General features: G+C 43.3%; 1 protein-coding gene across 1 annotated transcript; it reads left to right on the top strand.

The window, feature by feature from the left end:
- Nucleotides 1-27,461, top strand: jak2b (Janus kinase 2b). The gene is given in 25 exon segments (XM_080738097.1): nt 1-263; nt 2,641-2,892; nt 5,237-5,360; nt 5,467-5,584; nt 7,505-7,650; nt 9,656-9,947; nt 12,123-12,245; nt 12,603-12,760; nt 13,146-13,257; nt 13,544-13,730; nt 14,504-14,628; nt 14,915-15,049; nt 15,868-15,955; nt 17,238-17,365; nt 17,982-18,120; nt 18,451-18,602; nt 19,580-19,730; nt 20,581-20,717; nt 21,396-21,585; nt 22,014-22,138; nt 22,813-22,985; nt 24,755-24,872; nt 25,093-25,206; nt 25,381-25,476; nt 25,479-27,461. Coding segments are annotated over 24 exon segments (3,564 nt in total). The 5' UTR covers nt 1-263; nt 2,641-2,654; the 3' UTR covers nt 25,674-27,461.
- Nucleotides 27,462-27,799: the final 338 nt, after the last annotated feature.

The raw sequence follows: 27,799 nt of genomic DNA, 5'->3' as shown, positions 1-27,799 counted from the left end.
TGGTCTCTGCCACTAGGGAGTAGGGAGGTGATGTAGCATGTTGTTAGCTAAAGTATTATAGCATGCAAACAGTGATGATGATGCACCGAGAAGTTGAACTCAACGACCGCTGAGAAGAATAAGAACAAAGCGATCCGTTTGATCGTCTCTGGAGAATTGCTGGAGGACTTTAGCTGACTGTCTGTCAGTCTGATCAACAGCACACTGGCTGCAGGCTGCAGCTCTCTGGCTACCAGCTAGCTAGAGGTAGCTAATCGAAAAAAGTAAGTTGTGTTTTTGCATCAACGAAGGAGCACGTTTTAACTGCAGCTGTGTCGCCACACTGCAGTTAAATCTGACATGTGTCAAAGCACCGTGGAAAAAACACAGTATTTTGCACTGTCAGTTTAGTGGGCGTGTGTGTGAGGATAATATTTTTAGGCTATAAGGCTAAAAAGGGAAGCTGTAGCCCAGAATAAAGATTCCAAGGATTTGTAAGTGACGTCACTCATGCGTCATCTGTCGTTAGTGCTGTTAGAAGATTCATATGGAGCAAAAATATATGATTTAAAATGTTTTTTGTTTTTTGTTTACCACATTAGACCTTGCGTAGTGTCTCTCTCTGGGCCCTGGGGTATGTAATTTAGTTTACATACTTCCTGTTGTTTGTGACGTCACTGACCTGTCCTTGGTGTTTTTATCCTAGGCTAGAGTCAGACAGTTGTGACAAGGCCTGGTTAAGTTTGGTCCAAGTTGCTGTTGTCAGTCTGGGAATAACGATATCCAGTCTAAATGCAAATGTACACATAGAGACTGATCATTTTAACACGATTGTATGTGCCTACCCAGTAGCTGTCTGGCCCCTTTTAAACTCAGTGACTTGTTACAGTTGTGTCATTGTAGAAATAGCCCAGTATATTCCATGCAAGTCCATGCAAAAAAACATCTAGACAATATGAACACTTTTTCTTTTTTATTGTATGTTGTTGTATCCTTCAAAAGTGCAAGCGGAAAATAATTCACTGAAATACTCATCTCAGCATCTCTTTGACTTCAGCTTATGTTAAAAGTCTTTGATTTTAAATACAAACCATGGTCCTAATTTAATTAATTAATTTCACCTCCCAGTCTGGATATTGGACATTTGGAATGCTACTTTGATTTGAGGGACGTTGTGCTACAGTTTTGCCAATGTTGTGTGCTGCAGATTCTTTTATTTTTAGTTAAATCCAACCAGCACTGAATTGAGATTGGGCTCTCATTTCTATAGTTTTTATTAGGCTGAATGCAGCTAGCTGGAATGGTCAAATGCGGAGCGAGCAAAAGCAGTTCTGAAATGTTTTTTTTAATGAGTCAAGTATGTTTTCCAGTGTGTATCCACAAACCTGCATACCAAACTTTGGCATGTATGTCGCCTTCCTTGGATCAAGACTATCATAGGTTACCTGACTTTCGCCAGATGGTGGCAGCATTGCGTTGCATTGCTTTACCATCTGGGCTCGGTCTGCCAGCGTTGATAACACTCGTAAAGTCCCGGGCCGGACCAATCAGCGGCAGCTATGGGCGGGCTCTGAGCGGCTCTGAGCCAATAGAGTGACGTTGCCTGAGTGCATGACGTTGCCTGTCTGCAACGTCATGCAGACAGGCCAATATGAGTGGTTGGAGTTGGCACTCCCAGACTGTGATAGAAACGGCCACATCCAATCACCTGCTACAGAAATTCAAAAAATGGCCCTCCCCTTACATAGAGTCTGGCCGAGAGATCCCAGATGTAAGGCAGAGCGTTACGCACTGCTGCAACTATCTGGCGAAAGTCAGGTTATATCATAGGTGTATTTTATCGAGTCTGACTTTTTGCTTAGATACAAAAGCAAAAGTCAGACTCGATAAAATACATCTATGATAGTCTTGATCCAAGGCTAGCATGTACAGTATGTTGACATGACATCCCTTCACTTCCCTTCAAAACTGTACAGAACAGCAGGGGTAGAGAAACCAGTGCGGGTTGCCCTTGTTTGCTCTCAGACTGTACAGAGTACAACTCAGTGCAAGTAGCCTGATTTGGGAATTACATTTCCAAATGTTATAGTATTGTAGACATAACTAGACAATAAATAGTATTGTATTGTAGATGAGCCCATCTGTGCTGCAGTTTTAATTAATGCAATGCTTTTACTTGTATAAACATTTATTATGCGGTTTGTTTACCTACTCAGCGATAATAGATGATCACAACATTAAATTAACTGGGACAAGACCTCGCTCTGTAATGCGCTCCGTCCTACAGTAGACGAGACGTGCTTAGTTAGGTTTGTTGGCACAAGTCAGCAACCTTATGCTTAATTCACACTTTGTTTGTTTTGAGTTTATAGTGGGGTAGTTAAGTAGTAATTGGTTAACCTATATAGCATCACAATCACATTGTACAGTTATTTTTGAAAATATTTGAAGAATAGATTTTTTTTTAAACCTTTTCTTCTCTTTTGGGCACAAAATGTATTCTGATGGGGGTCCACGATCCAAAATAAATAATTGAGAACCACTGTTGTAGATTGTCTATTTTCGGTGTGCGACTCCAGTGCGCAACAAAGTATACATTAAGCCGGGCTTCATTTCTTCTCTTTTTTTTTGTTTTTGTTTGTTTGTTTGAACTGCACAAAGGTGCAACGACGCCGATGGCCTGTCTCCCAGCCATGGACACAGAAGAAACTCCCGCAGTGCATCCGCCGGCACACCAGAACGGAACCGCTGCCCACCACCAGGAGCCACAGGGGGGGCCCAAGCCGGCCCTGCCCGTCCTGAGGGTGCATCTGTACCACAGCAGCCAGGGAGGGGCCGAGCGCAGCCCCCTCAGCTACACACCCGGGGACCACGTGGCCGAGCAGCTGTGCATAGATGCAGCCAAACAGTGCGGTGAGTACTAGTGGATCTACAAGCCCATTCATCTGTGCTGTTTGGGACACAGGTCCCAAGATAAGGTTATCAAGAGGCCGCAGTTAGACCTGTCAGGGAGCGCTTGTTAGCTTGTTTGTTGCAAAAGCTAGCCCGTCCTCACACTTTATTTCCCTCTGTCTACCATTATTTACTCTTGTTATTTTTTTTATTTTTTTATATGTTTAGGGGCTTTTATGCCTTTATTGATAGGACAGTAGACTGAGAGGAAATGGGGAGAGAGACAGGGAGTGACACGCAGCAAATCTGGTCGGGATCGGGAATCAAACACACTCTCAGGCTACACCAAGCCTTGTGGTATGCGCCTGGAGTGGACTGGTAGGCCAGTGGGCGCCCCATACTCTTGTTATTTATAAGCAAAATAAATAGGTTAGCTCTGCTTGGGATGGTGGATTTTGCAAGAGCCACACATCAATAAATGTTACTATTTACAGGACCAGCCTGCATGTTGTTGTAATGGCATGTTGGGTGTTTGATGATAAACAGAACACGTCTGACATCTGAGCTAAATCTTTATTGACCTTTTGCTCAACCAAAAACAAATGTTGTGTCCCCATGGCATTGTCTGTTGCATCCTCTTGGGGTTGTCCTAAATTCTGATGTCAAATCAGAATGCTTGCCTGTAGCAGCAGGGAACCGTAGAGGCACCAACTTAATGAATGAGCTTCAATATGAGGACATTTTAAAGGTGGGGTTCCCTGAGTATCACATACAAGCTAAATGACTTACTACTGTGTTAATGTGGTACATTGTGTGATACTTTTAGCCCCACAAGGAGCAGGGTTCTAAGGATTGACTTTTAACTCTTTTGCAATGCAAGAAAGTACCTTGTTTTTACGCCCGTCCTCTCCTCTTTTAACTTTTTTGAGTGCTCGGATCTCTCCTCTTTTTTCAAGTTTTATCCCACTGATCCTAGAAGCACCTTCCATAGAGTTTTAACTTTGCTTGTACCTCCTTTAAGCACCTAGTTTTCCTTTGTTTTCCCTTTGCATGATTCTAAGGATGCTGAGAGTCTAGTGAGAGCGAGATGCTCCATGGATGGAGAAGCTCATTAAGACTGCAGGAAAATCTGATTTGTTTCAAAAATCCAATCTTTAGGACTGACTATTGATCGGATATTCAGACATTGTTGACCTATCTGCATTGGTTGTTGTGGTAATGACATACAGCAGGTGTGAGTTATTCTTCACTTAAACTCTGCCGTACAGCGGTGTCGCTACTAGCCTCTTGCAAAAAATAGCTGATTTGCATGCTCAAAATATGTGTAGAATGTCTATTTTCAGCGAGTGACATGAATCAGGCTTCAGTGGCCGAGTGTCCAGACTGAGACACCGTTAGAAATCGCCCTGAATCACATTTCAACGTGGTTCAAATCTGATTTGCAAAAATCTGTTTCAGACATAAAAACGGATTCCAGTCTGGATAGGCCAAAAATCTGATTTGGGCTGCCAGTCTGAACATACTGTAGCCATAGACACTGAGTCTTGTTTAGAGAGCTTCATATGCAGGCTATATGCTAGTGTACTGTATGGCATACAGTAATTTGTGGCTGTGTTCATTAATGGACCACTTCACCTCTTGGACAACCAGATCTTATTTTATTATTGTTTGGGACATGATCAACACAATCCTTTAGTTATTTTTTGTGTTCAATCTGTGTTTTTAGATATTTTAGTATTTCAGCATGCAACAACTGGTCATATGCAGGGGTTGACACTAAGGTCTCAGAGGCACTTGCCCGTCGGGCAAGTACAGGCCATGTTCTACTTGCCCAAAGGTCATGCCCACTTGCCCGAAAAGTAAATCGTCCATTATAAGATGATAGGTAATTACCGCTCAATTTAACACTTATTTTTTTTTTACTTTCTGGGGCTGTGCGATAAAAATGTCCTATCTCAATACCTCCAAATCCAAATACCAAATACCTATATAGCTATGATTGAATATATATTTCATATGTTTTAAGTGTAGCAACAATAAAAACAGCACATTATAGGTAAACACAACAGTGCCCTTATTTAACATTCCACAGACTCTCGCTCTGGCCGCATTCAGGTGTTTAAATAGATATCTGGTGTTGTGTTTATAGACGGTTGCGTCCCCTCTCAAAAGAGCACTTGCCCAGTTGGGCAACCTGAAAGCAAACTTCACCTGCCCCAAAGTTTTATTTACCTGCCGGGGGCAGGTGGGCAAGCCTTAGTGTCAATGTCTGATATGATGCAAAATGCATCATAGCTTGAAACACAGCATTTGCAACACAGCTTGAATACATTTCCATTTCCCATCTCTGTGTTGTCTGTCTCAGGTGTGTCACCTCTGTACTGCAGCCTTTTCGGCCTTTTCCGAGAACGAGATGGCCTTTGGTTCTCTCCCAACCACATCTTCCAGCTTGACGATACGGCCTCGGAGGATGTGTTCTTTAGAATACGGTAGCATACTTTGCATCAAACTCACTTTGTTTGTTGTGTGTTTTTCCCCTAAAGATGTGTTTTCTTTCAACCCCCAGTGAATGTGATTTTTCACTCCACATGGCAGGTATTACTTCCCTGGCTGGTACAGTAGTGGGACGTCCAGGGCTTATCGATACGGTGTCACCAAGGGCCAGGAGAGCCCCGTCGTGGACGACTATGTCATGGCATACCTCTTCTCTCAGGTAAGAACTCCAGCATACAGTACATTGAGTGTTTACAAATTGTTATAACTAACTAAAAAGACAATTTACTATCTTTTTGGAAGCTGATATATCCACATACTGTACATCATGTTAAGGGCTTGATATAGTTTGTTGTGCACGCTGGTGCACACTGAACATTCCAATTCCAAATTGTGTGAAGGACTGAAGGATATCAGACAGAAAATAGTTGCGTTATTGAATGGGTATCAGGATATCATCTTCCGGTACGCTTCCAGTACTGCCAGAAGTTGAGGGGAGGCGGGGGTAATGTACCTGATCTGGCCGGGACTTAAACCTTGTACTTTGTCCAATGCTTATTTTCACCATTACTTTGAGACTGGTCGTCTTCTCTTTCTACTCCAGCACTGAGTGCACCTCCGCTGCCTCCCTGAGAGCTACAGCGAAGGGCTGCGGTTGCGTCAGCCTACGTGTGTGTGTGTGTGTGTGCGCGTGCGCTCGCTCACCGGTAACTGCACAGTGTGTTTCAGACACACCCCCCTCGAATAGACACTATGGATTTTAGAATGTATTTATAACGCGTATGTCTATCTCGGATCCTTGCGGCTAAATGCATTTCGGAATGCCCCAAAGGAGAGCCGCGGCAATTGGACCCTACCCAACCCTGCCCCGAGGGACAAGTCAATATTTTAGCCACGAAATGGCTTGGTTCTCGGTTCGGCTTTTGGGTAATCGGTTCCGGGCAGACCCGTGCTACCCTCTATCCAGAAGCTCCCTTGCAGATAACAAACCCCTCATACAGGCCTCACAGTATGGATTTCATATTGCCACTTGTGTCGTGGCCTCACATCGCAGCTTCAGTAGGAGCACTGGCCAGGCACTTTGATAAGGGCCCTGTATTTAGACCACTATACCTACCTATATCCTGTATTTAGACCGCTATACCTACCTATATCCTGTATTTAGACTGCTATACCTACCTATATCCCAGTGAATTTCCATGCTGACTTGAGAGCTGACATAAACAGTGTGATATTTGATCGCCACTAGTGAGGAGGCTTTTTGTCTCCTTGGCGTCAAGCTGGCACTAAGTAGATCTGAACTGATAAGGCCTCGTCTAGATGGTGAAGTCAGGGCATCTAGGCAGTGATAGCTTTAAAAACAAATTTGAACTTCCTGCTGTGCCGCATTCCCCATTTGACCTTTTCTGTACAATGAAGCCTTTTGACAGAACCAGCACCATGTCAATGTGCCACTGTTCTGCCACTTTAGTTGCATATGGTATTTATAATGAACTCCAGGCTCCCTAAAAGACTGAGAAGTGTGATAGGTTGTATTGTATCTACTGGCACTGAAATGTACTTTTAGGGCCAGAATTGTCATTGACTGCCTATAAGCAGGCCACAGAGGTACATCTCATGTGATTGGGGTTTTTGTAATTGGCAGAGCTATACTTATTGTGTGAGCATTGTGTGGGAGTGTCAAGGAGTTGAATCCACGTAACTTGAAGCCACAAATTTGGCTGGTGATGAACTCTGGGTGAACCACCGTGGAATTTGGACGACGTTCACCTCAGTCACCTGGGAACGGCTAAAAGGTGTTGGCAGCGCCACTAATGGGTTACTATTAAGGTGAATGTCTTCGCTACAAGCCTGACACTTACGCTCACCCCTGTCGGGTTCATAAGGGACATTTTGATTTTGTGTCAGGCTTATCCAACAAGACTGCGCTTCCCCGCTTTTCTGGCTGCTAAAACACTGTCTGTCTGTCAGCATCTTCTTCTTTTTTATCCAAGGATGTGACTCAATACCAGCAAGAGCCCATTATACCAAATTAATCTCAAAATGCTAATGTTATTTTTTTTTATAAACGACCGACTCCGCTGTCACACCTAACCTGTCTGTCTGTCTGTCATAATCTTGCCTTTTTATCTGTACATAGTGGAGGAGTGACTTCGTCAGTGGCTTGGTGAAGATTCCCAACTCCCATGAGGCTCAGGAGGAGTGCCTGGGGATGGCTGTGCTGGACATGATGAGGACAGCCAAGGACAGAGAGACGTCACCGCTGGACATCTACCGTACCATAAGGTACAAATGAAAACTGTTGTCACCCGGACATTTCTAGAAGTATAGAACAGAGGGTTTCTCAAAGTGGGTGCCATGGCAAGTGAGTCAGTGAGTTAATGTACCGATATCGTTCATGGATATCATAACATCAGATTAATGTTACGGCTAGTCTGAAATTCCCCTTTAACTCAGTCGGTGCCATATTTAAAGTGGGGACCTCTTGTATTGCCGGTTCACCAACAAAGGGTAAAAAAATAGTGTGCACGCATTCGTGCACAGATCATGCACTATGCATGTGCATGCTTTTCACAGCTTTCAAACTAAAAAATCCGCTTGGAAATCCGTTCAGGCATTCAGGAGAAGGCTGCCCTTATGTTTTCTTCAAATGTAAACAAACATGGCTGCCATGTTTGAAAGATGGGGTTGGTATGGGGGTTAAACATGCAATTTCGCGATCGCAATCATGCTTAGTACACTGTTGGAGGTCCAAAAAAAAAAAAAAAATATATATATATATATATATATTTTTTTTTAAAAAGACATCCAGAAGACGTCTGGCAGGGAGGTCCATAGTGAAAAAGACGTTTTTATTATAAAAACGTCTTTTTTGGCAGGGTATGAGTTAAGAGGCATGTTTCATTCCTTAAAATGGATCGACAAAAGTATTCTGAAGGAAAAGGAAAATCCAACGTGCTAATAATAAAATGTTATCGTAAAGTATTGTCTAAGGTGAGTCATTTTTAATCATTGGAAGGCGGTTAGTTCAGAGCCCCCAAGTTTGGGTGAAGAAGGTAAATGAGTATCACCACCGCTACTTGTAGTGGGAGTGTTTCAGGCAAAAATCGTGCACTTTATGAAAGAAGCATGAAATTTGGCACACAGTTAGAACATGCCATATGGAAAATCTTTGGCTATAGGGGCATCGCAGATTTGTCTTGGGAAACTTGTGGGAGCAAATCAAAGTTGGGCTCTCATAGACTTTACTATAGAGTAAAATAATACAAAAAATAAATATGCTTTAAGTAGCATGTGAGGGGTCAAACTAGGTGTTTTTCGGGATTCTGAATCCAATGCAAGCATTTGTTTTGCACAAAAAACATTCCTTTCCGAGAAACGGCCACCACAAAACTGTTGAAAAGTGATGACTCATCACTAAACCATACTTTTATCACTTATATGGGGTCCGTTTTTAGCCCAAGGAATGGTTTTCCTGCAAAATAAATGTTTGCATTGGATTCAGAATCCCGAAAAACACCTAGTTTGACCCCTCACATGCTACTTAAAGCATATTTATTTTTTGTATTATTTTACTCTATAGTAAAGTCTATGAGAGCCCAACTTTGATTGGCTCCCACAAGTTTCCCAAGACAAATCTGCGATGCCCCTATAGCCAAAAATGTTCCATATGGCATGTTCTAACTGTGTGCCAAATTTCATGCTTCTTTCATAAAGTGCACGATTCCATCAAAATACTGCCCGAAACGCCTGCACTATTGCAGGTGTGTTGTGTTGTAGCCGTGCTTGGAACGTGAAGAGTTGAGCATGCGTGCTCAGCAAACCATACCTGCGCAAAGATATTTCTTTTTAACGCAGTGTGCAAGGGCTAGCGATGGTTCAGCACTTAGTAACTTTGAGGAAAGAAATGCACTAATACACGTAGAGTTACATCTGTTAACATCTACGATAACAGTTACGATTAAAACATGACTTCCTGGATCTGCTTTCAACAGTGGTGCTGTTTGCTCCCCAATTTAGTCGTTATTCTGATGAATTCCTCCCCATGCACATTTATGTGTGTTGTCCTACTGGCTCACATGCCAGTGAGGAGCGCCATGTATGGCCTACTTGTGCACGAGGCGGAAGTTTGCACTATTTCTACGCTCTTCAGTTGGATAAATTTGAGGAGCTGTTGTTTGGGCATATATTCCTAATATTTCCTTTTTCTTTCTCTTCTCTCTCTCTTCCCCCCCTCTATCTCTTTTGTTCACTCTCACTCTCTCACTCTCTCTCTCTTTTCAACTGCCAGCTACAAGTCCTTCTTGCCCAAAGGCATGAGGGCTCAGATCCAGGACTGCAACTTCTTGACACGGAAGCGGATCCGGTTCCGCTTCAAGCGCTTCATCCAGCAGTTCAGCCAGTGCCGGGCCACGGCGCGCGACCTCAAGCTCAAGTACCTCATCAGCATGGAGTCCCTGGAGCCCACCTTCTACGCCGAGACCTTCCAGGTCCGGGAGCCGGCAGGCGGCACCGCCACCATCCTGGTGACGGCAAACGGTGGCATCCAGTGGCACCGGGACACAAACAAAGACTCTGAACAGGTCCGGTACCGGGGCGAGTCACAGGACTTACCTTTAGCCTTTTACCTCAGCTTTGGTAGACTGACTAATATTAATATTATTATTACTATTATTATTTATTTTTTTAAATAATGAACATGACATCGTGTTGAGAGCTTGTAGATGTGCTATTTTTGTGTGACACTGTTGCGTGATGAAGTATACAGTAAAATAGAATTTACCGGTAAGTAAGTAATAAGACTATATTTATATATATAATTTCTACGAAAATAATCGTTAGTCACATCCCTAGATATTATTCTAAATTCCTCAGCGTTTGATGTTTGTTGGTCTGTTGGGGACTGTATCGTAAGGGGTAAACCTGCGTGACTTGGGATTGACTGCAGTATAAAGGACCGATCTCTTTGAAAATGTGTGTTTTAGCGTCAAGCTGTGGGTTTTTAAGCTGAAACCCAACGTTAGGCTTGTCACTTTAATCCTGCGGAACTCCCTGACACTGACTGACATGTCTAAAGTGGAAGAATGTGCTCCGTTGTTTGCATGGCTACATGGCTATGTGTAACCGCATGTGTGACAGTGTATTAGAGAGGGGGGGTTTAAGAGCCATCAGATCAGTCGTGTGGCTGTGGAACGCTAATGCCCTTGTCGTTTGCACAGTTAGCAGAGCGGGGGCTTTATAGTGTCTGCCCACTTGGATGACGGCATCACAGAGATGTTGACACCCTGTTGCTTGTCATTATCAGAACAACTGGGCATCATGACACACCAGGCTGTGTCACTGACATGGCTAAGAATTTAAATGCTTTGTTCTGTGACATCACGCTGGATTCCATTATCTTGATACTTTAGACTGTGAAGAAATGGCAGGATATTGATCGAAACTGAACAGCCACATGCACCTGCACCACATGCACCCTCGCGTCCCTGTTCTGGGAATGTCATAATAAGAGGTAGAGCTTCAGCAAAAGTTGGCAAACATAAGCAAAACATTCTGTGAATATAGCCTGTCGTCAAGCTCACAACAACGCCTTGTGACACGTGAGAGCTTAGATTAGCCATTTTCCCTTTTTGACGTACAAGATTGAAGGTGTTCTTTGTTATGCCATGTGTACATGTATAACATTACTTTGTTTTATTATTATGATCATCATTGGAACAAGGTGTATTAATTGTTATTGGTACGGTATTATCGTTTTCGTGGTGAAATGCTAACTTGGCATCTTGGTGAAATTTTGCCACAGAGAACACTATTGTCTCATTTTGGAGGAACACACATGCGCTGGATGAGCATATTTATTTCCATAACACGTGCGTTCTCTCCGGTGCATTATCCCTGCTTCACCCTGGAGTGGGAACAAAATTGGCAGATTACTCCCAGCTTCATCTAGCAAACAATCCGCTATCTGTGGTCACCAGACACATCTCCTCAAAGCTGCCAGCAACATGCCATTACCACAGATAGCGCTAGGGTTTCAACACTTAATCGAACTAATCAGTACACACTAATTTTGGGGGAAACATTTTGTTAAATGGATCTCTTTTACTTGGCTTCCATATTTTAGTGTGGCGCAAAACCGGCATTGCATTGTATTGCTGGTCCACTGTGTTTTATCAAGTTCAGAGTCAACACAGCCATCTACCCAGGGGATTTTAGAGCACTTTGTGCTTCTATAGGTTGACAGGCTTTATGGAGATGATGATTTCCTTTAGCCAGAAGCACTTGGCACCTGCCCACAGAGCCAAAACTGCTAAAAACTGGTGTACTGACCATGGTATTACTGGGCTTAACTGACCAGCCAAATGGCCTGACCTGAACCCCACAGAGAATCTGTGTTGTGTTGTCAAGGGGAAGATGAGAGACACCAGAATCAACCACACAGTTGAGCTTATGGCCTCTTATCAAAGCAAATCTGGGCTCCCATAACACCTCAGCAGCACTACCACAGGCTGGCCACCTTCATGCCACGACCCATTGATGGAGAAACGTATTCAAAAGTATTCCAGACCAAGTAGTAGAGTGCATAAATTAGCATAAACTTTGACATATCTGTATTATAAATCCTTTTGAAGTAATATATATTGAGATATGGAATTTTGAATTTCATGTGCTGCCATACAAATCAAAATTAAAACAAAAAATTACGGAAGAAAATGAACTTACACAATATTCTGGTCCTGTATGTCATGTGTCTCCAGGAGCTGCTGACCCTCTGTGACTTCCCAGATGTTACTGACATCAGCATCAAACAGGCCAATAAAGAGAGCACCTCAGAGAGTCGGGTTGTCACCATTAACAAGCAAGACGGCAAGAATCATCCGGTAAGACCTCTTCCCAGTAGAAATCGACAATGTTTTGCTCTCTCTTGAGTCCCATTGTAAAATACAATGATTTTACACACAGCTGGATTGTAGAAGAAGCCAATATCCTTCTGTTTAGAATATGGAATGGATGCGTTACTGTTTGCAAATTAGTTTTTTTATGTTTTTAAGGCAGGCAACCACAGGGACTGCTTTCTTGTGAAATTATTAAAAAGTAAAAAGAAATATATATATATATATATATATATATATTTTGATATGTCTGATTTGCCAAATGTGTTTGCCTATGCACCGTTTGCAGACGCTACAATTACATATAGGAATCCTGTTGACGCCTTCTCTTGCACATTGTCTCAGGAGCTGGAGTTCGCGAGCCTAGCTGAAGCTCTTTCCTTTGTTTCCCTGGTCGACGGCTACTACCGCCTGACTACGGACGCCCACCACTACCTCTGTAAGGAGGTGGCGCCCCCTAGGCTCGTGGAGGCTATCGCATCACATTGCCACGGCCCCATCTCGTAAGTCTGACCGAGTCGAAGGCAATTTAACCACTTTAAAGCCGGCAGGACATTACAGGCATATCACCGCAGTATGATTAAATATAAAATAGCGCTTAAAGTTGCAATCCGTAACTTTTAAGTCGTACAGGGTTCCCTGTGCGAGCATTGAGATTTCCACTGTTGAGCTATAATGATCCGAACACAGGATCTAATATATATTTGTTTTATAATGAAAGTTATTGATTGCAGCTTAAAGAGGGTAATTTCACAGGAAGCATCACAGCCTGGTGAAAAGCATGAAAGTGTTAAAGTGTTGGCAGAATATATTAGACACTGAGACGAGTCTACATTGGAAACCTTGTTGCCTGTCAGCTCTCATTATGTGGCAATATCTTCTTCACAGAATGGAGTTCGCCACAAACCGACTGCAGAAGTTGGGAAACAAGCGGGGGTTTTATATCCTGCGATGCAGTCCCAAGGACTTCAACAAGTATTTCCTGACGTTCCCCGTCGTGGTACGCACAGATCTATAAACCAGTACACCAGTAAACCAGCTCACAACCAGCTCAGTTGCGAGGCGTTGTGAGCATGTAGATCTGCTATTTTCACAATAGAACCGTGTTATAGAAAATGTATTTCCTCAACTCTTAGTGCTCGTCAGGGTCCCCAGTTAAAATATGATTATTTTGGGGGTTGTGGCCTAAAAAGGTTGAGAACCAATCCTCTATAGTAACTTATTTTTTTGTCACCCCCTATTTCTTACGCCTCTTGTGTCCTGTGTGCTCCCGTGTCCTGGCCCAGGTGTACAACACCATCGAGTACAAGCACTGTCAGATCACACGGTCTGCCGGCGGGGAGCTGAACCTCAGCGGAACCAAGCGGAATTTCGGCAGCCTGGCGGAGCTGCTGGGCTGCTACCAGAAGGAGACGGTGCGCTCCGAAGGCGTCACCTTCCAGTTCAGCAAGTGCTGCCCCCCCAAGGCCAAAGGTAGCAAAGGCAGCATTCGTTTTCTCATGGTTATGATACGTTTTCATGGTTATCGTCAGCGTAGATATTCAGGGGTCCACATGGCCATGAAATTCCTGGAAATATTTTGACATTAGAAAATGTCCAGTCCTGGAAAAGGTTTGGGATTTATCAAGGTTCCTGGAAAAAAATATTCTATATTCCATGTTTATTTTTGCATTGCACATGGGACATCGGAGTAACAGACTCATTATTGTACTGATTGATTGTTATATAGGCGTGGAAATTGGGTTAATTATTCTGTAAAGGTTTTGGAAATTCATTGGTAAAAATGTGTGGGAACGACTGATATTGTACTTGGAAAAATGTAGTGCATTTCCGAGTTAGTTTTGTTACTTACGCGTGTAAATAAGAATTTACGAGAAGTCTACGCTACACAATTTGAGAATGTAAAAGAATTGTTATTTTAATCAACGTTTGCCTGCTATCTCTCCTATGGTTGATACCATCAATACAGCATTGAATTCAAAATTGTATGCAACTATAACAAGATATTCAAAGTTTTGGGGGTGAGAGGCGAAATCTCATCAAATGCTCAAATGCAGAATACATAATGGACCTTGTTGTGAAAAGGGTTGAAAACCCACTGTGCTAGAGGCAGGTTAACAGCGATAAAATATGACAATGCTACATTACAAATATAATGTGACACACTGTGTGTGTGTGTGTGTGTGTGTGTGTGTGTGTGTGTGTGTGTGTGTGTGTGTGTGTGTGTGTGTGTGTGTGTGTTACAGAGAAGTCCTGCCTGTTGGTATGCAGGAGCAACAAGGGCTCTGATGTTCCCCCGTCCCCCTCGTCACATCGTCACAACATCAACCAGATGGTGTTCCACAAGATCAGGAAGGAAGACCTGGAGTTTGTAAGACTTGCCTCTCATTCAGGGCAGCATCTGGTTCTGCCTAACACAGGCCACCAGAGACCTTAACCTACCCGAATCCAAATTAAATGTAGGGAGCTGAACTATGCCCACTGCTTGGAAAACAAGTCCTGATAACTGTCCCAATATGAAGGACCGCCCCAAAGTGATTGTAGTGTATATACTGTAAGCCATACTGTACATCTGTATCTAGGAGCCTGATTTGCCAACAATAGAGGTTTACAGTACAACTTGACATCTCATTGATGTCTGGTTTGTCCTGTTTCAGATGGAGAGTCTGGGTCAAGGGACGTTCACCAAAATCTCCAAAGGCGTCCGCAAGGAGCTGGGGGACTACGGCCTCGTCCACCAGACGGACGTGGTCATGAAAGTGTTGGACCAGGCCCACCGCAACTACTCTGAGGTCTGGAGTACTGTTGCTTTCAGACAGAAACATTGTATTTACATATTATAACATTTTATGTTTTTTCTTTTTTTTCTTTTTTTTCTTTTTTATGAATGCGCTACTTCATACAAGAGTGTCGCACAAAAGTAGTGATGGTCAGTTTATTTTAAAAATGTTTTTTTTTTACCATGTTTATGGTCATAAAGCTTTCCACCTCAAGACAACTATATATACAGGTATATATATATATATATATATATATATATATATATATATATATATATATATATTTTTTTTTTTTTTTTTTTTTTCTTGTAGTTTGCTTTCTGACTTGTTTGGATCAAACTGACAGGTTTGCAATGAATATTGATCAATTAGAAAATTAATATATCGATAAATCAATCGATAAATCAATCGCCTCTCTTTGAGCTTTGAGCTTATTTATCTGATATATAAAAAAAGGAGAACGTAGGGACGCCGGGGTTAATGTAGTCAACACAAGCACTTCAATTAAAATGATAAGAGCTATGTTTAATTTGACATGAGGAAATCCAGAAACAACCAGAAAACAACCAGAATCATATATAACAGTTACTAATACATGAAAGCACAGTTGTATTTGTCAGTCCTAATGGCTGTTTGTAAATTAAGTGCTGATTTGTTAGCCTGACATTGCCAGTCAGGTTTCCAGGCTACAGATTTGCATATTGTAATGATATAATCATGTATATTATTTGAAAGTAAAAATAATGGCATCACTGCAGCCCTGCATCGACATGCAGTCTTTACTTCACATGAACTGGTGGGAATAATTAACTTCATCATTCTCTCCACAGTCCTTCTTTGAAGCTGCCAGCATGATGAGCCAGTTGTCCCATAAGCACCTAACCCTGAACTATGGCGTGTGTGTCTGCGGGGAAGAAAGTATGTGTGATTTACACACACACACACACACACACACACACACACACACACACACACACACACACACACACACACACACACACACGTTTGTATTATTAAACTCGTTGAGGATATCAAAATTGTCGGATGGCAATCTTAGAAATGCACCGACACTCGGTTGCACACCAGTGTTGTTCGCCTAATTTACAAGCTCACAATGACACCTTGTGAGCTTGTAGATCAGCTAGTTTTGGTGCCTGACACCGGCATGTGACTAACTACAAATCAGGCCTTACTCCAACCCTGACCCCTCCTCACCCCATCCTGAATCATTTCCCAATTAATTGCAAGCCTGACTCCCAAAATCATAAAACAACCATTTGTTCTTGTGAGGAGCAAGAAAATGACCATCAAAAAAAAAATCTATTTGTATTACTTCTGGGGACATTGGCCCTCACGAGCATAGCGATACAAGTACCCCTCCTCCCACCAGCCTCCCGTCAACATGCTCTAGAAGCTTAATGTCAAAAGACTTCCGAGCCACCTGATAATCTGTGTTATCCTGTGAGGCGGTGGGCTGTGATTAAAGTGCGGCCCACAGAAGGCTATTCTTAGCAGGATTATGATAGGTAGCCTCAAGGAAGGAACCCTGTTATGGTGCCACGCACAAGTATAGTCTGATTTATACTTGGTGGCATCTGCACAGAACAACAGCTTTTTCTGACCTGAATCTGCGTGTGTCTGCATTGGGACAAGCTTTGGGTCTTTTCTTTTAACAGTATCTGTTGATGTAATGTATAGACCTGGGGTCTTCAATGTTTTCAGGCCAGGGACCCCCAAACTGATGGGGAGATGGAGCAGGGACCCCCTACCTTGTAGGGTGGGGGTGGGGCTACAACATATATTGTATATTATGTATGTATACAATTGTGTTTCATGTGTGTGCACATATCATGTTATTGTGCATTCAATACTATGCTATTAAAATAATAGATTAATATAGTAATGCTTTTATTTTAAACATGCATGTACAAGTGGCCACAAATACCTTATGGTAGCACTTTACAATAATGACCTGTTATAATATTAACTGAGAACCAATGTCAATAATATGTATCTATTACTAACAATCTGTCAATTGCACAGTAATCATTTATACAAGCTATTCAAAAGACAGAATCATGTTTATTTTATATTTAAAGACAAATTACTTTTTTTCCCCTACTTTATAATAAAATAATAATAGTAATAATAAAAGAAAAAAAAGAAAAGGGTTGAAAACCGCTGTCCTCCATTGTTTCAGACATCATGGTGCAGGAGTATGTGAAGTTCGGCTCTCTGGACCTGTACCTGAAGAAGAACAAGAATACTGTGAACATCCTGTGGAAACTGGAAGTGGCCAAACAGTTGGCCTGGGCCATGCACTTCCTGGTAAGACATGCATTTCCTGTGTAGGACTAGACTGAGTGGCAAAACCGAAGCATTGGGTTTGGGGGGGGAGAGAGAAGGAGAGGCAACACGAAATAGAGAGGGAAAGACAGAGAGAGAGATAATAGCAACAACAATACTAAAATTATGATGACGGCAATATCAATAGCAGGTATAATAATATGGTGACAGCAGTAACCATAGCAGGTATAACAATAGTATATTATGATAGCACGCAAGACAGCTATTCAAGCAATAGCAACAACAATAGTAAAACTATGATGACAACAATATCAAATATGCATACGGTAAGTTGCGTGCTCAAAACAAAACAAAAAGTTGTGATATGCAAGTAAGAGACATTATTATTAATTATCCATCCAATTGTCAATTTAATTTAATCAGGCCATTTTCCACCTGGTCTTCAAGCAGCATTGCTTCATTATTCATTTGATTAATGTGCTACCATCATTACGCTAAGCCCTTCATCCATCAGAAACCTCTTTAATAGATTTTGTCTTGTTTGCATTCATCTGTTCTAATGTCTCTTTTAAATGATGTTTGACGGACACACTGGTACATACAGGACACTGACTGTTCTGTCTCTCTGCGTCTGTAGGAAGAGAAGAACCTTGCTCACGGGAACGTTTGCGCTAAAAATGTTCTCCTGATCAGAGAGGAGGACCGGAGGAATGGGAACCCTCCTTTCATCAAGCTCAGTGATCCAGGCATCGGCATCACTGTCCTGCCTAAAGAGAGTGAGTTGCTGGCCTTCCTCTGCTTAACAAGTGTCTGTGTGATTCCCTGCTTTGGCCAAAAGAGGGCAGTCATGTAACATCTACTCGGCTGTTAATGCATTCAGGTGCAGCCAAATATATATCGATTTTGGGGGTTCTTGAAAAGGTTTGAGAATGTTTGAGTCTCCGGTTGTGTTATGGGCAGGAACTTTACATGTGCGCAAACCCGTGTGCCCCCTGGAGTGCCCTTTTTATTCTAAAAGTGTTAATTCGACTTGATCTTTTTTGAAGACCACAGAATCGAGTCTTAACAGATATTGTTTGAACCGCTTTGTCTCATTTGTTGGCCAGTCCTGATCGAGCGTATCCCGTGGGTGCCTCCTGAATGCATTGAGGACCCGGGCAGTCTGAGCCTGGCGGGAGACAAGTGGAGCTTTGGCACCACCTTGTGGGAGATCTGCAGTGGAGGAGAGAGACCACTGGGAACACTGGACAACTCTAAGGTGAGGACAGAACACGCAGCGTTCACCAAGGCCCGCTTGATATGGATTGAATATTATAAGAACATTTTTACACGAAAGCAATTATAATACAGTGCAACATGTAAATAATAATAACTAGAATTGTTCAATTCTGGGAAATTGCAAATGTGGTTGCACTGACGTGAGTCGTGAGGAATCCACAGGGAAATGAATTCCGTCTTGCCATTTATATTATATATTGTGATGTCAAGTAAGTGAAGCATGACCAATCCTGTCTGATTGGACATTATATTGTCCAAGATATCTGGCCTTACAACCCTGATAACTTCAGTCAAAAGGTGTATTGAAACATGACCAAAAGCTTCACTTGTTCACTTGTGCAAAGGTTAACGAAAAGCTGGTTCACTTTGCTGGCAAAGAATCTTAGGACCGAGAACAATAGTGTGTTGCCTATAGCAACCTCACCAATATTATATACTATTCATTTTACAGAATGTCTGTCTGTCTGTCTGTCTGTCTGTCTGTCTGTCTGTCTGTCTGTCTGTCTGTCCGTCCACCGTCTGACCGCATGCTGACATCACTGATACCTTAGTATGTGCCGCCTATGTCACGATGGAAAACTTGAGAGAAGATCATTTTCCAGACAGATTTGAAAATAACTTTTATACTTGACGTTTAACCACTTGAACCCCAGCATCCTTATTCTGGGGGGAACATTCACCCAAAAAAAAAAACGTGTTGTGTGTTTGTAGATCAGCTATTTTTGGTGAAGAGACTTGATGTACTGTTGGCTGAAAAAGATCGCGCCAAGTACAACTCGGTACAACTCAGGTCCGTTAAACTAAGTTTAAGTGGTTAAACTGAAGTGATATTGATCAATTCCAAACATTATCAAAGTATTTTGAGACACCGCTGGACTTGGAGTCACAGCACCCCCTTTGAGAACCACTTGCTCTAGTCTTGCGTAACACGCTAACGCCAGGGTTCTCTGCCAACAGAAAAGCCTGTTCTACGAGGACCGGCACCAGCTGCCCGCCCCCAAGTGGCCGGAGCTGGCCAACCTGATCACCAGCTGCATGGACTACGAGCCCATGTTCAGGCCCACGTTCCGCGCCATCATCCGAGACCTCCACAGCCTCTCCACGCCCGGTCAGTGAAACAACAGTCTTAGCCTGGAATCAGACGAAGCCACCGGTGCAAAAGAAAAGACTATGAATGATTGCCGTGCATGTCGGGAATGGGCTTATTGTGTCTAAAAATACATTTTTAGCCTCTTGTACGCATGACTCCAGCCACTGAAATCAAAATCATTAACTGTTTTACTGCCAGATGTTGTTATTTATTTATTGGGTATTTTGTGCCAGCAAAAGCACCTTACCTTTGCGATGTTATAGACAAAGATGTATTTTTTTTTTTTTTATCATTATTCTTTTTTTTCTCCTTAAATATGTGTACTTTCGCTATACCAGCAGTAGAGGGCAGCCTCATGCAAGAATTAATGTGGTAAGGCCGCTCAATCGCTACAGAGCAATAGACCCAGAGAAAATAACATGGAAGTGTTTTGTTACTCCATTGATGCTAACATCCAGTGGGTTTTTGAGAGCACTTTTACGGGAGCTGTCTCTACGGTACACACCCGCGCGACCCCTCATCAGTTTACAGACATCAAACCAAGGTACAAAAGAACGAGCCAAAGAACGTACTATTGGCATCGCGCCGCCGGGAAAAATGGGGCGAACGGGAACATCCAAAGCGTTGATAGAGTTAAAATGGCATTAAAATGGCTAAAACGATAGGAAGCAGTAAATGAAAACATTTTAACACTCATCTCTTCTTCTTTCTAATTACAATCTAAAATATGAACCCTTGTTGTAAAAAAAAAAGTTTAAAGGAGTAGTTCACCCCCAAAATGAATAATGAGTCAACCATGCAAGCGACTTTGACCGAATGGAATGAACAGTACTGTGGATACTTACAGTGTTATGTTTGCATTCCACAGACTACGAGCTGATAGTGGAGAGTGACATCCTGCCCAACAGGACCGCTGGCAGTGGCTGGGTGGGCGGAGCCTTTGAGAACCACGAGCCCGCCCAGTTTGAAGAGAGACACCTCATATTCCTTCAACAGCTGGGCAGGGTAGGTAACAAGTCAGTTCGCCCCAAAATCCCATTCGCTCAATTTTTTTTCCGCAGACCGAGTTTGAAGTTACAATGGGTTTGTATAGGAAGGGGTGAGTAGTGTCTGATAAAATGAAATATCTAAACATTGAATCAAGCAACTTAAAATCCATCAAAATCTGTCCAGGGTGTTCCCAAAAGCCTGACCAGACAGATAAAATGATCAAAAGTTTTTTTGAAAGTGAAATATCTATCCCTTTAACTCATCTACTGCCATTTTGAATATGCCGTCTTTGGGATCTCCCCGCCAGAAGTCTCCATAGACTTCCATGTAATTTATAGTGCACAGATCATGCACGCCCATGCACAGATCATGCACCATGTTTGTGCAGTTTGTTCACAGCTTTCAAACAAAGAAATCCGATTGGAAATCTGTTCAGGCATTCTTGAGATAATAGCCATTATGTTTTACATGTTATTTAAGCAAAGATGGCTGCCCTGTATGAAAGATGGGGTTGTATGGGAGTGGAACATGCAAAATCGCGATTGAAATCATGTTTACTAGATTTAATTTTAAAAAAAAAAATGTTTCAAACTCGTCATACTTGTCATAAGCAGAGTGGACCCATAAATATAACTCGTCAAACTAGTCATAAGCAGTAGGTCATTTCCATGTGTTGTTGGTTTCTCCCTCCAGGGCAACTTTGGAAGTGTGGAGATGTGCCGCTACGACCCCCTGCAGGACAACACGGGGGAGGTGGTGGCCGTGAAGAAGCTCCAGCACAGCACGGCGGAGCACATCCGTGACTTCGAGCGCGAGATCGAGATCCTCAAGTCACTCCAGCACGAGAACATCGTCAAGTACAAGGGGGTGTGCTACAGCGCAGGTAAAGCTGACCGGTCGCCCATTCGTCTACGTCCCTCCCCGAGTCAAATAGTAGTTAGTGGTCTGGTCAGCAGTGACGGTCAAGGACTACATGGGGGAATTGTGAATCGCCGTAACAGCTAAATTACATAGAAAGTAATTATGGTTATCGGTGGTAACTTTGTATGTCCAAAAGCGTTTTGTATGTATCAATTTAAAAGCGATTTAAACTAGTGAAAATAGCCAATCTACAAGCGCACAACACGGTGGCGTTGTGTGCTTATAGATCTGCTATTTTCACTAGTTTTGTGCGACAGTCTTGTGCGATGAAGCAGGGCTTTACTTTACCAAAAAGGTGTACACATTTGAAACTTGGTAGATACGAGGTACAGTATCTGCCCGACAGTGACGTCACGTTATTGTGTGTCCCACTGTCCGTACTTCCCCCAGGCCGCAGGAATCTCCGTCTCATCATGGAATACCTGCCCTTTGGAAGTCTGAGGGACTATCTGATCAAGAACAGGGAGAGGATAGACCACAAGAAGCTGGTGCATTACACCTCCCAAATCTGTAAGGTACTGTACACAGAACTACTGACCCAACCTCTGCTTTTTAATCCTGTGGGGGTTGCAACTGGAGAGCACCGTCCTTTTTCTCAGAAATGACCGAGATCTCAAGCTGCACCCGTTCATTGATTACTTTATAGTCTACACTAGGTTTGTCCACAGTCTTGCATACAGATGCTAGACTGTGTTTACTTTCCATTACACCGTAAAATCCTCATTGTTCATTTAACTGTGGAGAGTTTACAAAATGGTTAAATGTAACACTGAGGATTTTACTATGTAGGACCACTGTTTTATTATGCAGTTCAATGATTGTGTGCACATCTAGTACCAGAGATTAGGCCAGGTGCTGCATCAAGGCAGGAATCAAGAAAAAAAGTTAAAACGTTCACACACTGCACTAAAACTCCAAAACAACTTACTGTATTAATGGTGCCATTAATAAAATAGTTTGGGAGTTTTTAGCCCAGTATGTGGACGTTTTAACTTTTACATGTCTTATTCTACAGGAATGGATCTCATAATGACATGTCATACACAGCATGTCCTGTAGTTTGAAATGAAGTCATCATCTCTCATCGCAACCCCTCTCTCTCTCTCTCTCTCTCTCTCTCTCTCTCTCTCTCTCTCTCTCTGTCTCTCTCTCTCTCTCTCTCTCTCTCTCTCTGTGTGTAACTAAACAGGGCATGGAGTACCTGTCGAATAAACGGTACATCCACAGAGACCTGGCAACCCGGAATATACTGGTGGAGAGCGAGCTGAGGGTCAAGATCGGAGACTTTGGTCTCACCAAAGTTCTGCCGCAAGACAAGGAGTATTACATGGTGAAAGAGCCCGGAGAGAGCCCCATATTCTGGTAAGGCTTTCTGGGGTGTTCATTTAAAGGGGGAGTAAGTGATGTACTGCATTTATTTATTTCTTGAAGGCTGATAGTAATCATTGCTTGTTTGTTAAATAGAAATTGTCTTTGTTTGGGAACAGGATAAGTTTGGGTTACCATTACCAATGTTATCCATTTGGGAGAGAGAACTCATACAAGATGCAGGATAAAGACGTGTAATAGGCTCTATGCACAGCAGCCATTTTGGAGAGAAGTTGGATGGTCTTCCCACTTCCTTCAAAGGTGTTAACAATGATACTAATGAAGGCTCTGTTCCATTTCATGTTGCACAGTGGTTCTCAAACCTTTTACGCCTGCATTTGGTTCCATTTGAACACTCTCAGGCCACATTCTCATAATATAATTCGGTTTAGTCGTGCGAATGGGAGGGGTGAAGTTGCTACATTCTTGCATATTTAATTGATACGTTTGCCCTCACACTGCACATTGTCATCCGAAACAAGGAATCGTCCACGTCTGTCCATGGGACATGTATGTATCCAAGCTGCATAATAATGCCCCCTCCATCTCCCTGTGTTTATTAATTCTTCAAGTTCAACTCACAATGTAACCGCAGGACCGCCGCAAAATTGAGGCGCAGGCGTCAGCCTATTTATCTGCGGTCGACGATCGTAAACGGGCGATCAAAAAATAAAACCAGCGGCGGCCGGAGGGACTCGCAAAATCTACCAGCAATAAACCAGACAGCAAATACTTTTAATAGCCAGATATGAATATCTACGAAGAGGAGGACATCAACGTCTCTCTATCTCTATCTCTCTCTCTCTCTCTCTCTCTCTCTCTCTCTCTCTCTCTCTCTCTCTCTCTCTCTCTCTCTCTCTCTCTCTGCCCCTCGTCTTGCCCTCCGCTGGTTCCCTCTCTGCGCTCCACGCATGAAGCGTCTCCATTTGGACATTATTTGGCACAGAGAGCCGCGCGCGCGAGCAAGGGCGAGAGACCCACACATCGGCCTATATTATATTAGGCCTATAGCCTATATACAAGTGACTCCTGTGGCACTTTCCTTTTATCTAACTGTGAGCAACTCCTCTCAAATAATACACCATGTGCGATCGAGGGAGCGGTGATCAGAAATTGAATCAATGAGGGGAGGAGGCGGCCAGAATGGTCAGAAATCTAATGAGAACGGACGGTCTGGAGGGGGATTTAACCTTTTATAAATAACTATGGATTTAACCCGCACATGGCTCTATATATTGCCTGTATTCGAGATGGATGGATTCACACCAACAGGGAAGCGTTTGCGGTAGCGCATCGAAACCACTGTTTTTTTGTGGATTTGCATTCATTTCTTTTATTCGAAAAAGAATACGGATGCGTCTTCACACATGCCCAACCGTTGTGTATTTTCCAACAATACGTTATAGGATTCGTTTTAATCGTCATAAAACGTGCCTGTGTGAATGTCGCCTCAGAGTAACACCTTTTAAGGGGTCATTTGAAACCCCCAAGGAAGCACAAGGATCCCTGGACCACACTTTGAGACCCCCTGGTGTAGCAGAGTGTTTCCAGTGAGCCAACATGCACAATTTCAGCACCCTGACTCTGTTTGAGCAGAATGGAACAGAGCCTTCATTAGTATTATTGGTAACACCACCGAAGGAAGTGAGAAGACCATCCAACTTCTCTCCAAAATGGCTGCTGTGCATATAGCCTATTGGAAGTGATGAAGCCAAAACAAATAAAAGGAGCAGAGAGAAACAGTGTTTGATGTGGTTGTGCAGGTACGCCCCGGAGTCTCTGACGGAGAGCAAGTTCTCGGTGGCGTCTGACGTGTGGAGCTTTGGCGTGGTGCTCTACGAGCTCTTCACCCACAGCGACAAGAACTGCAGCCCTCCTGCTGTGAGCACACACACGCATTTCAAGTTCTTTATTTGAGTTAAAAAAAATACTTTACATGGGGCACAAATATTTTTCAGTTGCTTCTGATGTCCCACATGCTTGAAACAACATGTGCTTGAGTGCTTGAATCCAAACAACCACTGAACTAGGACATGCAGCTGGCTTGTCACTGTCCAACACCTTAACGGCTGTCCCCCTTCCTTCCTTCCTTCCCTCCCAGGTGTTCATGTCCATGATGGGCAACGACAAGCAGGGCCAGTTGATCGTCTACCACCTGTTTGAGCTGCTCAAGTCAGGCAGCAGGCTGCCTCAACCCCTGGGCTGTCCTGTGGAGGTAGGTTCAAGTCACTGTACGCTATTATTGTATCCGTAGGAGATGAGATGCATTGTAAAGGAGTGCTTGTTTTCGCTGGAGACGACGGAGGTGCACCGTCTCAAGCGCTGAATGTTGCTGTTGGTGATATCAGTTGACCCGTCGTTCTTGTTTGTTCGTTTGTTTTCTCCTCAGATGCATGAGATGATGCAGGAGTGCTGGGACATTGACCCCTGCCTGCGTCCCTCTTTCAAGGAGCTGGCCCTGCGTGTCGACCTGTTCAGGGACAGCAAGGAGATGTAGACAGACAGACAGAGAGAGAGAGAGGGAGATGGCGCCCTCTCTGTTCAACAGAGGAACTGCTGTGCACCCTGCATCCACTTGGCTGCCATGTCGATGCCCTGTTTGTGGCAAGAAGAAGACAAAGCCCAGATTGGTGCCCTCCTCCTGCTGTGTGCCATGGCCTAGCGCGACCGCAGACTCTATAGCCCAGTGTTCCCCAACCTCGGGTGGCCTTGTCTGTCCTGGACAGGGGCGTCACAAGGGGTAGGAAAGTGGGACTGAGTTACCAGGGCCCAAGGTGGAGGGGCCCTAGTAACTTTAGCTATTGAAAAATAGCAGATATACAAGCTCACAGCGCGGCACCGAGTGCCGCGCTGCGAGCTTGTAGATCTGCTATTTTTGAAAAGTCGTGAAAATGTGCGCATATAAGTGAACATTTGTAACTCAAATTTTGCTTCTGGGGGGTCCCTGGAACTACATATTTTGAGATGGGGGGTCCTTCACACGAAAAAGTTTGAGCACCACTGACATGGAAAGATAGGTTTCTTGGCACACATTTTCACAATTTTTTCAAAAATAGCAGATCTACAAGCTCGCAGCGCGGCACTCGGTGCCGCGCTGTGAGCTTGTATATCTGCTATTTTTCAATAGTTAACATTCATGGGGGGCCCGCAGTGAATCCTTGTACCCAGGGCCCAGAATTTGGTGTGACGCCCCTGGTCCTGGAAGCAGTCCAAATGTTTTAAAACATGTTGCACAAAACCATAGCTTGTTTTCATCCACTTTCTGCCTGTACGTTCTCAATGTGATATCAGTCCAACTTGTTATACGGGAGAAGAAAAAAGAAAACCAAACCATTAAAAAAAGAAATTGCAAAAGTAGCCGATACACAAGCTCACAGGGCATTCTGAATGAAGCTTGTAGGTCGTCTATTCTTGCTATGTGTCTTACGAGAATTATGTAGGTGTTAAGTGGTTATGTCTGAAGAAGTGTGTGTGCGTTCACACGTACGTGTGGGGTGAGCTCAGTGTTTGTGTGGCAGAGAGAGTCGAAGCCCCAGCCTTGAAGCCTCAAAAGTCTAGTATCGCCCTTGTTCCATGGGGGATATCCCTTTGGAGCAATGGTTAAGATATTGGACTTTCACGTGGGAGGCCCCGGATCGGTCTTCCCCGTAGGAGGAGGTCAAAGGGGGGTGAGTGTGGCGGAGAGAGACGCAGCCCCAGCCTTGAAGCCTCAAAAGTCTAGTATCTCCCTCGTTCCATGGGGGATATCCCTTTGGAACGATGGTTAAGATATTTCACGTGGGAGGCCCGGGTTCGAAGCCCGGGTGGGGAGGTCCGATTCACCTCCGTTACATTTGTCAGATGTGAGAAGGGTAGCTCGGAGGGAAAAAAGGTTGGGAACCGACTGCTGTAGCCAGTCTATTACTAGGACTGGAGCCTGATTTATACTTTGTTATATTATGATGATGTATAAATTAACCAATTTAAGCTTTATTTTATACTCGCGGCTGTGTCATGTGGCGGAAATAGCCGATCTAGCAGCGCACAAAGCATTGAGTCGCAACGCTTTGTGCGCTTGTAGATCTTCTAATTTCAGAATTTACTGTGCAGCAAACTATAATTTTGACGTAATGCCTGTGTCAAACTGTGTGTGTGTGTGTGTGTGTGTGTGTGTGTGTGTGTGGGTGTTTTGTAGCTAGCAGGGCTAGCTCTCCACCATCCCCTTCTCCTCTGAGCTGAAGAATGATAGTCTTGTACAACCGAGTTTTTTGTTTTTCTTATGTTTGTAAATAACATGTTTATGTACATATGTCAAAAAGATTTTATAATTTTATAAAAATGAACATATACTTCAGGATATATTTGAACTGATGGCAGTCAGTGTAAATGAAGTATATACAGAAGTGATTTAAAAAAAATCTATTTTTATTTTATTTTTTCCCCTAATGTGATGCAGGTGGTGTGCGAATTAAAGATGACAGTTTTATTGAACACTTGCTCTTTTATGCACTTTTGTGTTTGTTGGAGAGCTTTCATGGGCTGGTACTTCTAGTTCTACTAAACACCGGAGTGATGGTCCGACCAGTGACGGACCATCACTCCGTCACTGTTTGGTTCCCAGCTGGATGTGGGAACCAGTCATGATGAAATGAGTACCATCTAGCTAACTGACCCATTAAGACCTGAAACGCATTATTACTTGAACCATTATTTCATGCTTTAACTATTAAAAAATAGCAGATATACGAGCTCACCGTGTGGCACCGAGTGCCACGCTGCGAGCTTGTAGATCTGCTATTTTTGAAAAATTGTGAAAACGTGTGCAAGTC

This window comes from Nannobrachium achirus (genome assembly GCF_963921795.1).
Source record: "Nannobrachium achirus genome assembly, chromosome: 12".
Taxonomy (NCBI): domain Eukaryota; kingdom Metazoa; phylum Chordata; class Actinopteri; order Myctophiformes; family Myctophidae; genus Nannobrachium; species Nannobrachium achirus.
This window is presented reverse-complemented; position numbering and strand designations above follow the sequence as displayed.